Below are 12797 nucleotides of genomic sequence, written 5' to 3' on the forward strand. Positions count from 1 at the left end.
ACAGACAGCCGCCGCAGAGCGAGGCCAGTGCACGTGTGTGTGTGACAGACAGCCGCCGCAGAGCGAGGCCAGTGCGTGTGTGACAGACAGCCGCCGCAGAGCGAGGCCAGTGTGTGTGTGTGTGACAGACAGCCGCCGCAGAGCGAGGCCAGTGCGTGTGTGACAGACAGCCGCCGCAGAGCGAGGCCAGTGTGTGTGTGTGTGTGACAGACAGCCGCCGCAGAGCGAGGCCAGTGTGTGTGTGTGTGACAGACAGCCGCCGCAGAGCGAGGCCAGTGCGTGTGTGACAGACAGCCGCCGCAGAGCGAGGCCAGTGTGCGTGTGTGTGACAGACAGCCGCCGCAGAGCGAGGCCAGTGCGTGTGTGACAGACAGCCGCTGCAGAGCGAGGCCAGTGCGTGTGTGACAGACAGCCGCCGCAGAGCGAGGCCAGTGTGCGTGTGTGTGACAGACAGCCGCCGCAGAGCGAGGCCAGTGCGTGTGTGACAGACAGCCGCCGCAGAGCGAGGCCAGTGCGTGTGTGACAGACAGCCGCCGCAGAGCGAGGCCAGTGCACGTGTGTGTGTGACAGACAGCCGCCACAGAGCGAGGCCAGTGCGTGTGTGACAGACAGCCGCCACAGAGCGAGGCCAGTGCGCGTGTGTGTGACAGACAGCCGCCGCAGAGCAAGGCCAGTGTGTGTGTGTGTGACAGACAGCCGCCGCAGAGTGAGGCCAGTGCGTGTGTGACAGACAGCCGCCGCAGAGCGAGGCCAGTGCGTGTGTGACAGACAGCCGCCGCAGAGCGAGGCCAGTGTGTGTGTGTGTGACAGACAGCCACCGCAGAGCGAGGCCAGTGCGCGTGTGTGACAGACAGCCGCCGCAGAGCGAGGCCTGTGTGTGTGTGTGTGACAGACAGCCGCTGCAGAGCGAGGCCAGTGCACGTGTGTGTGTGACAGACAGCCGCCGCAGAGCGAGGCCAGTGTGTGTGTGTGACAGACAGCCGCCGCAGAGCGAGGCCAGTGCGTGTGTGTGTGACAGACAGCCGCCGCAGAGCGAGGCCAGTGCACGTGTGTGCTCGTTTAAAGAGGTCTGTGATGTGTTAAGTGAAAAGACGCAGACAAGATATTTGCACATCGATTCCAATAGCTGAAAAGAGGAAAAAGCCTTTATTTCATAGCAAACACACACACAGGCCTGGGCTGTCCCCGGGGACGGAGTAAGGCTTGGTGGAGTCAGGGGCGCTGTGGGTTGGGAAGGGAGACTTTACACTGCACTGTTTCCTTCTATGTGATTTAAATTTTCAAGAAGTTTTCATGATTTTTATAATAAAAATCCTTTTCAAATGAAACACAAATATGTAAAAAATGCCCGGAGACTTGTGAAAACATAATTTGCTTTACTTTGCTGCAAATGCTTATCTGCATAGCTTTCCATAGTCAAGAGCAGAGGACGTGGAAAGGGGTCCTCCAAGAGAAGCGTTGACTCGTCGCACGACTTCGTGCTGATCCGTCCCTGTCACCGTGACTTTCCTCTGTATCCATGTCCATAAAGCAGTGAGGTTCTCTTGAAAAGAAAACATTCGGAAATCCTAGGGCGTGCTTTAATTTGTGAATACTCCGCTATTTAACCACAAAATAAAAATAAGAGTTGGTATAAGAAGGCGTCATTCGGGTCACAATAGAAGTGTGACCTTGTTTCTTCTCACGGGCCATGGGAAGTATGACATGCTTGTTTACCTGGGAACAGTCTTCGACTTTGGGGTTCAGCCCTCACCACTGTGTTCGCTGCCTTTGTCCTGAGCGGAGTCTCTGCTTCCTTTCACGCTTGTCCCTGGGCGATCGCCTTGGGCTGGTGGCTGACCCCCCGCACAGACCCTCAGGGCTGCTGGAGGCACACTCGGGCACTCTGCAGCCAGTGCAGGCCGCATCCTGTGGGCGTGGCTGTCCTCACGGAGAGCACACCCATGCAGCCGGGCAGAGCCAACCGGGGCCACACATCCCAGCCCCTTCTCTCAGCCTGGGGGTGCTGAGTCACTCATCAGTTCACCTTGTACCGGTGAAGCCACTGAGCCGCCTCCCGTGTCAGGAGGGGCAAAGTAGGGGCTCCCGACTCAGCCTGGGAGACGTCACATGGTGTGTGGGGTCCTGAGAAACACAGGGCCCGGGCCAGAACGTCCAGACACAGGAAGATTATGGGCAGGGGCAGAGTCGAAGACTATTCCTAGGTAAACAAGCATGTCATACTTCCCATGGCCTGTGAGCAGAAGTCAGGTCACATTTCTGTTGGAACCCAATTGCAAAGGGCCCAAGCACCCGCCCGAAGACTCGGCGCGATTTCAGTCTTTTCCTGAAAGCCCCCAGCGTGAAAACGGTTGATAAGCCCTGGGGAGACTTTCGTGTGTGTGTTGGGGTGGTGGGGGGATGCACGTAAGTGTGGCAGTTCCGGTGGACATTCCCTCCCCATGGGAAGCAGACGCTCAAACCCCAAGGCTGGGCTGGGCACCAGGCCCCTAGAGCCCCCACCACTTAGCCGACAGGCCACAGGGAGCCCCAGAGCAGCAGCACCCCCTTGGCCGGGGCGGGGCCCGCAGGCCTCACTGACTGGCAGCCCCAGGAGCTGCTCAGAGCATGGCCTTATCCGTGTCCGCAGGGAAGCGGGATGTACCCGCCAGCCTGGCCTCTCCCTGCCTGTGGGGAGGGGGCACTTGGCAGGTCCGTCTGCTCTCTGCACAGCTCAGCCAGCGGCTCCCACACACTCCGCTCTCCATTCTCAAGGCGCCAGCCCCTCTCCTGTCGGCCCCAGGGCCCCACTGCCCTCCGCTCCCACCCTCAGTCCCCCACTGCCCTCCGCTCCCACCCTCAGTCCCCCACTGCCCTCCGCTCCCACCCTCAGTCCCCCACTGCCCTCCGCTCCCACCCTCAGTCCCCCACTGCCCTCCGCTCCCACCCTCAGTCCCCCACTGCTCTCCGCTCCCACCCTCAGTCCCTAGGGTGTGGGGGTCTGAGGGTGGCAGCGGAGGGCATCCAGAGAACCCCTCGTCCAGCCTCACCCTCGGTTCCCAGGGTGTGACCAGCAGATGCGCGTATGAGCGGATACGCTGACGGGTACGCCTCCCTGCCGGCCAGGGCCTGAGCCCTGCTGCAGCACATGTATGTGCATGCGTGTGTGTGCGTGTGTGTGCGTGTGTGCCGTGAGCCCAGGGCAGCGCAGCTGGTGGCGTCCTCTCCTCTTCCTCCTGCCTTTTGTCCACCACACCACCCCCCGATTCCTGCACTGTTTTCCTCATAGCATCCCCGAGCCCCTTGTTCTGAATTTACGTCACTGCACGGACAGTCACTTCCTTCCAGCATGGGGGACGAGGGGTGAAGCAGGCGGCAGAGCCATGGGCTGGGAGAGTGAGGTCCGAACGTGGCTCCAGGCCGCCCGTGAGCCCTCGACCTGCTTCCTCTCCCAGAACAGGGATCCGGCTCCCCTGCTTCCAGCTGCCGGCCCAGTGTTGTGACTGGAAGTCACTGTTGCTGGACTCACATGTGAAGTGCGTGTCAGTAGCATTTAGGGAATCTTTGGGGCGGTGGTGTGGGAGACCCAGGCCGGACCTGGCCACTCCTGAAGCGCGGTGCCTGCAGGCCTCCTGACTCACCTGCACAGCCACAGCCTTGGAGGGAAGGGACAACGTCGATTTTTCCTTTCAACTGTGGCTCCCTAGGGGAACCGCCTTGAGAAACTTCACTCAACCATAAAGACGGGTTTAACGTTCCTGGAGCAGTGACACTGGAGAAATAACCAGTCTGGGGAGGCTTTCTCAGCTCCCCGTGGTGGGGGAGGGCCCAGGCTTCCCGATCCCCACGGCAGGTTTGCACAGCCTCCCAGCTGTGCCGCGGCGTCTCCTTCCCTAAGGTGGGTCAGTGGTTCTGTGTCCTGCGGGCCTGAGGACCAGACGTGTGTGAGAGGCTGGGGTGGTGGCGGTGCCTGGAGAAGGGGCTGGGGTCGCAGGGCCAGGCGGCTAACCACTGTCCTCTTCTGTGGCAGCGGAGCTGGAGTTCGCCCAAATCATCATCATCGTCGTGGTGGTCACGGTGATGGTGGTGGTCATCGTCTGCCTGCTGAACCACTACAAAGTCTCCACGCGGTCCTTCATCAACCGCCCAAGCCAGAGCCGGAGGCGGGAGGACGGGCTGCCGCAGGTGAGTACCCCGGCCACCTGGTCCCGCGTCAGGCGGCGGCCAGAGACTCAGGAGCCCATCGGGGTTCAGAGGCTGGGTCCAGGGTGTGGGGTGCAGCCGTCCAGGTGGGTTTCCTGGAGTGGCCGCTGGGACCCCGGGGACCCTCTCAGGAGGGCAGGCTCGCACTTCACTGGGCTCATTGGCGCAGCCGTCCATATGGGCAGAGCCGAGGTTTGTTGTCTGCTCTGCAGCTCCCGCAGGTAGCGGAGAGAGGGAAGGGGCGGCTGCCACCAAGTGCTGCCTTCAGACCGTGGGGAGGGGGAGACGGGATGCCAGGGGAAGGCGTGCACCTGACAGCCCTTTCCTCCTCTTGCCCCCTGCATCCTCTCTTGCCCCTCCTGTCCTCTCTCTGGGTGCCCCGTCCAGTCCACGAGCCCCCCTGGCCCTGCTGTGTTACCTTCCTCGAGCCTCGAGAGCATCCTGGGGTCCTTTGTCTGGTGTCCACAGGGCTGCACCATCCAGACGCACTGAACACTTTGGCATCCTGATGCCTGTAGGTTGTTGGACAGAGGAAGGACTAATTCTTCTGAAGTGCTAAACACACAGTGTATGGGATTCGTCTGTGTTTGGAGAGAGGACAGGGAGAAAATCTCATTCCAGCAGCAGTTGCAGAACCATAGAAGGCTTAGACTTCGCTACTTTGCCTTCATGTATTACGGGCTGTGATTACGTGGACTTGGTGGAAACAGGCACAGCCTCCCCCGGCCTTCTCTCCAGGACGCTCGGGGTCTCTGCGCGGTCACACAGGGAGCTTCTCTGTCCGCTGCCTGGGCGCTCCCCAGTCTTCCTCCCAGACCTGCCCCCGTGTTGGCTTCTCTCTCCTTAGCGTGGGTCAGGCAGCTCCTTGCTCTGTTCCCGGTGCAGACCCAGCCCCGCTTGCTGTCCCTGTTCACAGTACCTTGTGTCCTGAACACCAGCACACTGGCCACACCCTTACCAACCACGGGGCCCAGCAGAAAAGCAAAATGTGTCCAAAGAGTGTCTTCTGTGTCACGTGGCAGCAGGTGTGTGTGACGCCCTTTCCCGGGAAGCCCCGGCTGGCCCACCGGCAGAGCCTCCCTTCCCTGAACTCAGGAAGGTGATGAAGCGACGTTCAGAGGTCCCGTCAGGGCCGCATGCCGTGTGGCAGGTGAAGACGTGGTAGCCAGTGAACTGTGTCCGCAGAAGTCCGCAGGCCTTCTGGGCCTCGTTTTGTTAATACGCACATACAGTGTTGGCCCTGAGAGCCCCGTTCCGGAGCTGAGCTGGGGCTTGCAGAGACCCTTGCTGCAGGCAGCGTGGGTTTGAGGTCCTGAGCTGCTGTGCTGTTTCTCCTTTTCTTTTCTGAGTAACCTGGAACTGGGAGCTGTCCCTCCTCGAGGTGTGGCTGTTCCTCCTGTGGCTTCTGCATAGCTTAGCAAAGGACTCCGTGTGACGTTTCGTAAGACACAAGACGTATTCCGGCACGATGACCAGAGGCAGCTCGGCCCAGGCCCTCGCTCCACTCCCAGCTCTGGTCTATTAGCCTAGCCGATGGTTCCCCAAAAGGGAGAAGAGTGGCAGTGGGTGAGGAAGAAACCTCCGTTCTCTCCTGGACGCAGACTCAGGCCTCGCTCATACTGTGGGTGTGGCTGTCCATTTCCCTCTCTCTGCCCTGAGGGTCCCCAACCCAGGTCCTCTTCACCCAGGAATGCCCCCACGCAGCCGGGCTTCCTGCCAGGCTGTGCCCCCTGGCACACCAGCACCCTCCTGCCTCCACCAGAGCCCTCCTCCCTCCACCAGCACCCTCCTCGCCTCCGCCAGTGTCCTCCTGACACTGGCACCTTCCTCCCATGTCCCTTGGCCTGGGACAGTGCAGGCTGCGTGAATGTGACGGGTGTCCCAAAGCCAGTCAGCCTTTGTCGCCATGTGGTAGACACTGTGTGTCCCGGGGGCTCAGGGAATGGACATTACTGGGCCTGAATGTGGTGGAAGCAGTGATTTCTGGATGAAAATGAAAACTAGCCACCCAGGTGTAAATTACGTCACAGGCAAAGCAGATGCTTACACCATGGCAGATAGCAGCGGCGGGTCTGGATCTGAACCCTTGTGCATTCTTGCTGAGGTAGCCTGAGCTTGGTTGCTTTGGAGCCTTGTTTGTGTGACTTCTGAGCTTTGAGACTGTCTAGATTTCGTTTCATTATCTTAGACCACTCAGTGATGGGAAAACCGTAAAGGGGCGTGAATATTCCAGACACAGCCCGGACAGCTGTTTGAACAAATTGCTGGAACCTTTCTTGCTGGAGCTGAGGGAGCCCGGACGACCTTTTCCGACTGTGGGCAGCTGGCCCAGAGGGTCCAGCCTGGCCTGTGTGGGCAGCCCAGGGGCAGGGGATGGGTCTGGTCTGGCCATCGGCGGATGGAAGGAGAGGCAGGAGAGGGACAGGGACCTTTACCCAGATTGAAGCATATGAAATTGTGAACATTCGGCCATTTTTGACCTATAGAAACAGCAATTTCAGTGTAAAATTTAACAAAAGGAATCGCATCACGCATCTCTTCATTACCAGTTCCTATAGGGATTAAATCAGTTGTGAAAATCCAGGTGCCCATTCTTCATAGCCAGGAGGAACACCCAGGCCCCACCCAGCACAGCCGGGCTCCTCCGGCTCCCCGGGGCGGACGCTTGGTGGACAAGCACTTGGTGGCTGTCAGGCCTCTTGATGCAGAAACTCATGTTCCTCAGATCCACAGCGCCCTAATACGGGGTGAGGCCTCCCCACAGCGCCCTAATACGGGGTGAGGCCTCCCCACAGCGCCCTAATACGGGGTGAGCCCTCCCCACAGCGCCCTAATACGGGGTGAGCCCTCCCCACAGCGCCCTAATACGGGGTGAGGCCTCCCCACAGCGCGCTAATACGGGGTGAGCCCTCCCCACAGCGCCCTAATACGGGGTGAGGCCTCCCCACAGCGCCCTAATACGGGGTGAGCCCTCCCCACAGCGCCCTAATACGGGGTGAGGCCTCCCCACAGCGCCCTAATACGGGGTGAGCCCTCCCCACAGCGCCCTAATACGGGGTGAGCCCTCCCCACAGCGCCCTAATACGGGGTGAGCCCTCCCCACAGCGCCCTAATACGGGGTGAGCCCTCCCCACAGCGCCCTAATACGGGGTGAGCCCTCCCCACAGCGCCCTAATACGGGATGAGGCCTCCCCACAGTGCCCTAATACGGGGTGAGGCCTCCCCACAAGTCCCTCTCGGCAGAAGCCACAGAGTTAGCCTAGAGCATGGCTGGGTACGTGGTTTGCCCCACAGGGTGTTGGAACCTAAGTCGATCTAGCTTTTAAAAATTGGAGCCAGGTGCGGTGACTCACGCCTATAATCCCAGCACTTTGGGAGGCCGAGGTGGGCAGATCACTTGAGGTCAGGAGTTGGAGACCGGCCCAGCCAACGTGGTGAAACCCCATCTCTACTAAAAATACAACAGTTAGCCGGGTGTGGTGGCGCGTGCCTGTAATCCCAGCTACTTGGGAGGCTAAAGCAGGAGAATCTGGAGGCGGAGGTTGCCGTGAGCAGAGATCACGCCATTGCACTCCAGCCTGGGCGACAGAGGGAGACTCCATCTCAAAAATTAAAAAAAAATAAAAATTGGGAGATTTCCCATGAAAATTGGAATCTCCATCTTCTCTTGAAAAGGTGGCCTCTGGGGCCACACCCTGAGGCTGGGGCTGTGAGGCTGCTGCTGTGGCGTGGGCCTGTGCTGCGGGGGCTGACCCGTCTCGCGGGGTGCCCTTCAGTACCGGGCAGCATCGTCGCCGTCTGTGGGTTTGCACGTGGGGGTTGTTTTTCAGATAAAATGTTCTTCTGCACTCAGGCTTCTACCGCAAGGCTGAAGACCAAGATAGACTGAGAGGCCACTGGTACCCAGAAAAATGGGTGAGAGGGTCCTCGGGGACGTAAAACCTGTTCCTGCCTGGTTAGGAGTTCAGACACGTGTCTGGGTCAACAGTGCCCTGTGTGTCCCGTGCCCAGCCTGACATGGTCACTCGTGGCCACTGCTGTCTAGTCATCTCCCCGGGCAGGGCTCTCCTCTGTGACTAAAGCCTAAAGCCAGAGGGACAGAGGAGGCCGTGGGCTCCCTGCTCTCTGAGGCTCGGCCCTGCACCAGCAGCCTCTGTGCTGGCCTTGGGAGCAGCAATGGCCAGAGGGCAGACGGTCCTGGGCAGGTGGCTGACAGCCGGGAGACCGCTGTGCTGGGGCTCGGAACTCACGGCGAGGGGACCTCTGGGTGCGCCACATGTGCGAGTGCCTCTCTCTACCTGGGCAGTGTCCCTCCACCCTCCCCTGCAGACAGAGGCTCTGAGGTGGGCCCCAGGCTCACGGGTGTGTGAGAAACCCACAGGCAGTGTCCTGGGATCCCTCGGAGGGCACAGGGAGCGGGGGTTTTGGCTCTACTGTTCATTCCCACTGCGGCTGGAGGCCTGGCTCGCCGTGTCCTGCTGCTGTCACCCCTGCCCGCCTCGTATGTTTAGAAAAGCTTGTGGAAAACGGCGGAAAGGAATGGTTCTCAGTAAGGCTTGAAGGAGTGGACTAAAGGGCTTACTGACACGGTTGTACTCGGTCTGTCTCTGACACCCCAGACTACAGAAAAGAGCCACAGGCTTCCTCTGGCATCACTGTGGGGATGAACCGCAGGGGACCCTGCAGGCAGGGCAGACCCTGCTGCACCACAGACAGATGTGTGTGTGTGTCGGTTGTCCGATGACAGCTCGTCGTTACTGCATTTCACGGAAACTGCATTTCCAAGAGCTCAGGGTCCGGCGGGTTGGCCGCACCGTGTCTGTCTGAGTGAGCAAGGACTTCAACTTATCAGTCTTCCCAGGTGGTTATTTGAAAGGTTTTGCCCTTTGCTGTGTCTGATTGAAGCCTTAGAGGATAGACAATTTCACATCACCTCAAAATGAGAACGTCTCCCTTCAATGAAGGGAAACAGGAGCCAAGTGGCCCGGCAGAAGCTGTGAAAGGAGGCTGGACCCCAGGTCCACGCAGATTTCCACCTGAACCACGGTGGGCAGAGCTTTGGAAGAGTCAAGGCTTATCTTTAAAGTGACAGTGTCTCAAATAGTCCTTCTGCCTATGTTGGCGCTGCTCAGAATGTTTGGGAATTACCTTCAGGTTTTGGGGTTATTTTTAAGTGACAAGATCTCACTTGGTTGCACAGGCTAGAGAATGTGGCATGATCCTAACTCACCGCAGCCTTGAACACTTAGTCTCGACTGATTGCCCGGCCTCAGCCTCCTGAATAGCTGTGACTACAGGCACGCACAACCATGCCTGGCTAATGTTTAAATTTTTTGTAGAGACAAGGTCTCACCGTGTTGCCCAGGCTGGTCTTGAACTCCTTGGCTCAAGCGATCTTCCCACTTCAGCCTCCCAAAGTGCTGGGATTACAGGCCTGAGCCACTGCACCTGACTGGCTTTTGTTTGTTTGTTTGTTTAGTCAAGGGAAGTTTTTTAAAAGCTTCTCTACAAAGGCAAATCTTCCTTTGCAAAGAGCAAATAGGAAAACTATTTGCTCTTTGGGGTAGATTTGATTTTTGGTACCTGCCAAAATCCGTTTAGAGTTGAGTCTTGTTCATTAAAACCAAACGATACAATTTTGGTGCAAAGGCAAGCACGACTCAATTAGTGAGACTGACGTCCGAGTTACAAACTGATCTGTAAAGAAAGGTCGGGAAGGACCCCACAGCAAACCGACAGCTGTGCCCGGGAAGGACGTAAGGACAAAGGAACCCTGGTCTGTTCAGTAAAACATTTATGGTAAAAATGTATTCATGTGTTACCTCTGCAATTACAAAACATCCTCTGATCATGTAAACTGATGCTGAAGGCAGTACTGTTCTGGGCATCTATAGACTCCCAGGGTAATTCATTTGAACACGGTTTCTACGGTAGCTAAAATAATAATTTTACATAAAATGTATGAACATTTTTATCAACAAATGTATAGTGATCTTTTAAATATATAAGGTATTGGCATTAATAATCTAATAGTAAAATCTGTTGGTTTATTTTTTGCTTAGTCCTTGAAAGTTGGTGTGGTTTGTTCCGGAAAAAAAAAAAAGAGAGAGAGAGAAAGATTAAAAATTCTCTTAATGACCCTAGATCTGGGTGGCCCTTGCTGGGGAGGCCCTTGCTGGGGAGGCCCTTGCTGGGGAGGCCCTTGCTGGGGAGGCTCACCAGGCTGGGCTCTGGCTCTGGGCGAAGCCCCGCGGCTCTGTGACCTTGGGCGAAGGTCAGAAGCTCCCCTCTGAGCCCGGACTTCTCACGTGTGAGACGAGGCAACTGGGGCTGAGATCAGGATGACCCCTGCCTGGATCTTGTGTGTTCCACATTTCCCTGCTGCTTGGAGCTTTCTCACTCCCAGGCTGATTCCTCTTGAAGCCCGACTGCTCACTAACCCCAGCGTCAAGCTGGGAGAGGCACCTCGTGTTGCTTTTCCCCCAGCCCGTTGCATTGTCCTAGAAATAGAAAGGATTCCCTTCCTTTTGTTCCCAGCAGACTTTCCTAGATGATTTGTCTTTTCTCTCAGGGGATGTGCCCTAGATTGAGCAGAGTTGGGGGATCTGGAATCTGAGAAGTCTGATGACGGATTCCCCAGGAGGAGGAAAGGGGGAGGTGCCGTCTCTGACATCGAGGGGTGCCGGCCTCACGTCCGGGCTGTGACTGCCATCTAGAGTGGGAAGGACGGTAGTGATAAAATATCAGGATGGTGGAGAGGCTGCATGAGAAAAGGGAGAAAACAGGGAAAATTGATTTTATCAGAAGACAAAGGTGTTGCTGAATATCCAAAGATCAGTTTCATCTCTTCTTTGAAATTCTCACCATGGAACAGGAGAAAAACAGATTTCCAACTATTTGAGGCCATAAAATACGTTCATTCACTGGGAGGTTAGCCCTTGGGTAGAAGGAAAGTGCCCAGAAGTAGTTTGCTTTACCGCAGACTGGATGAGGCGCATAGAGAAGCATGTGCCCTCTTTGTCCTCAGTTTCCCCCCACCTAAAATGAGGGATAACTGGCTTCGTTCGAAGGCCTTCAATCTGTATTTAGCCATGAAGAACAGTAAGAAATACATTTTATATCACAACACAAAAGCCTCCTATAACGCAGTTTAGGCAGAGGTTTTACAAAACAATAATTACAGAGTGCTCAGATCATTTCTATTCTATTTCAGTTTTTGGAATGTTGGCTGTGACCCACTTAAATGGATTTTCCGGCTGTCTAAGAGGTTGCAAAGCACACGCTGGAAAACACTGTGTTCAGTGCTTTCCCCGGTTGTTTCCAGTCCCCGCCTGTGATCATTCCTGGGGTCCTCTGTGTATGTAGAAAGCAGAGTGTGGCTGAGAGCATAAGCCCAGGAGGGTTCAGGGCATGGTGTGGCCTTGCACACGTGGACGCGTGGCAGCAGGCTACAGCCCACAGCACAGCCCAGGGAATCCTCGGTACGTCATGGCTGCAGATGACTGTCCTTTAATAATATGAAATGTATTAGTTGGATGACAAATGATCCAAAAGATACAGAAACGAAAAGGATTATAAAACAGTGCTGCAAATAATTGTATGCAAACCAATTGGATAACCAGATGAAATGAAAAAAATATTGCTAACAGCCTACCAAGACCGAATCATGAAGAAACAGAAAAATCTTAACAGAGCTGTAGCTGGTAAGGAGATTGAACCAATAGTCTAAAATCTCCAGCCTGGACCACATGGCTTCACTGGTGAATTCTACCAAACATTTAAAGAATTGACATCAATCCTTCTTAAACTTCTAGAAATTTCAAGAGGTGGAAACACTTCCTAACTCATTATAAGACGAGGCCAGCATTCCTGATACCAAAGCCAGACAAAGACACAACAGAAAAAGATAACCATAGAGTAATATTTCTCCTAATTATTGATGCAAAAATCCTCAACAGAATACTAGCAAACTAAATTCAGTAGTATATTAAAAGGGTTATATTGGCCGGGCACAGTGACTCATGCCTGTAATCCCAGCACTTTGGGAGGCTAAGGGAGGCAGATTACTTGAGGTCAAGAGTTTGAGACTAGCCTGGCCAACACGGTGAAACCCTGTCGCTACTGAAAATACGAAAATTAACCAGGCATGGTGGCGGGCGCCTGCAATCCCAACTGTTCGGGAGGCTGAGGCAGGAGAATCACTTGATCCCAGGAGGCGGAGGTTGCAGTGACCTGAGATTGTGCCACTGCGCTCCAGCCTGGAAGACAGAGCGAGACTCTGTCTCAAAAATGATAATAATACTAAATAAAAATTAAATTTAAAAAAGTAAAAGGATTATACAACATCAACGAGTGGGGATTTATTCCCAGAAGGCAAGGATGGTTCCATACATGAAACGCCATCAGTGTCATAGATTACATTAACAGAATGAAGTTGGGGGAAGGAATCACACAGTCATCTCAGTTGATGCAGAAATAGTGTTGTCACAGGGTCCTTAGGGTGTCGCTTCGCCAGCCAGAAACCTTTGTGGCTGGTGGCACCTTCTGCCTGAGTATTGCTCGTGCCCACTGGGCTCCTCCTGCCCACTTCCCCTGGCAGGCTGCGCTCAGCTCAC

At 55.8% G+C, this 12797-nt stretch overlaps 2 protein-coding genes across 37 annotated transcripts in view; one reads left to right on the forward strand and one right to left on the reverse strand.

Moving 5' to 3' along the window:
• LDLRAD4 (low density lipoprotein receptor class A domain containing 4) overlaps window positions 1–12797 on the forward strand; it is a 446527-nt gene that overhangs the window by 411785 nt on the left and 21945 nt on the right. For all 35 annotated transcript variants that reach the window (XM_077974610.1, XM_028837723.2, XM_028837730.2 and 32 more), the window contains 1 exon segment: window positions 4010–4164. In XM_077974610.1, coding sequence (XP_077830736.1) covers window positions 4010–4164 — 155 coding nt within the window.
• The window catches only part of FAM210A (family with sequence similarity 210 member A), a 122118-nt gene that overhangs the window by 11920 nt on the left and 97401 nt on the right, over window positions 1–12797 (reverse strand). The window contains exon 7 of one of the 2 annotated variants that reach the window (XR_013408072.1): window positions 9962–10942. The exons of the other annotated variant lie outside the window; for it this stretch is intronic. The gene's annotated coding sequence lies outside the window, so the exon portion shown is untranslated. Of the gene's footprint in view, window positions 1–9961; window positions 10943–12797 lie in introns of those variants that run through there. 2 annotated transcript variants of the gene reach the window in all.

The sequence above is a fragment of the Macaca mulatta genome, chromosome 18 (assembly GCF_049350105.2).
Source record: "Macaca mulatta isolate MMU2019108-1 chromosome 18, T2T-MMU8v2.0, whole genome shotgun sequence".
In the NCBI taxonomy this organism is placed as follows: Eukaryota; Metazoa; Chordata; class Mammalia; order Primates; family Cercopithecidae; genus Macaca; species Macaca mulatta.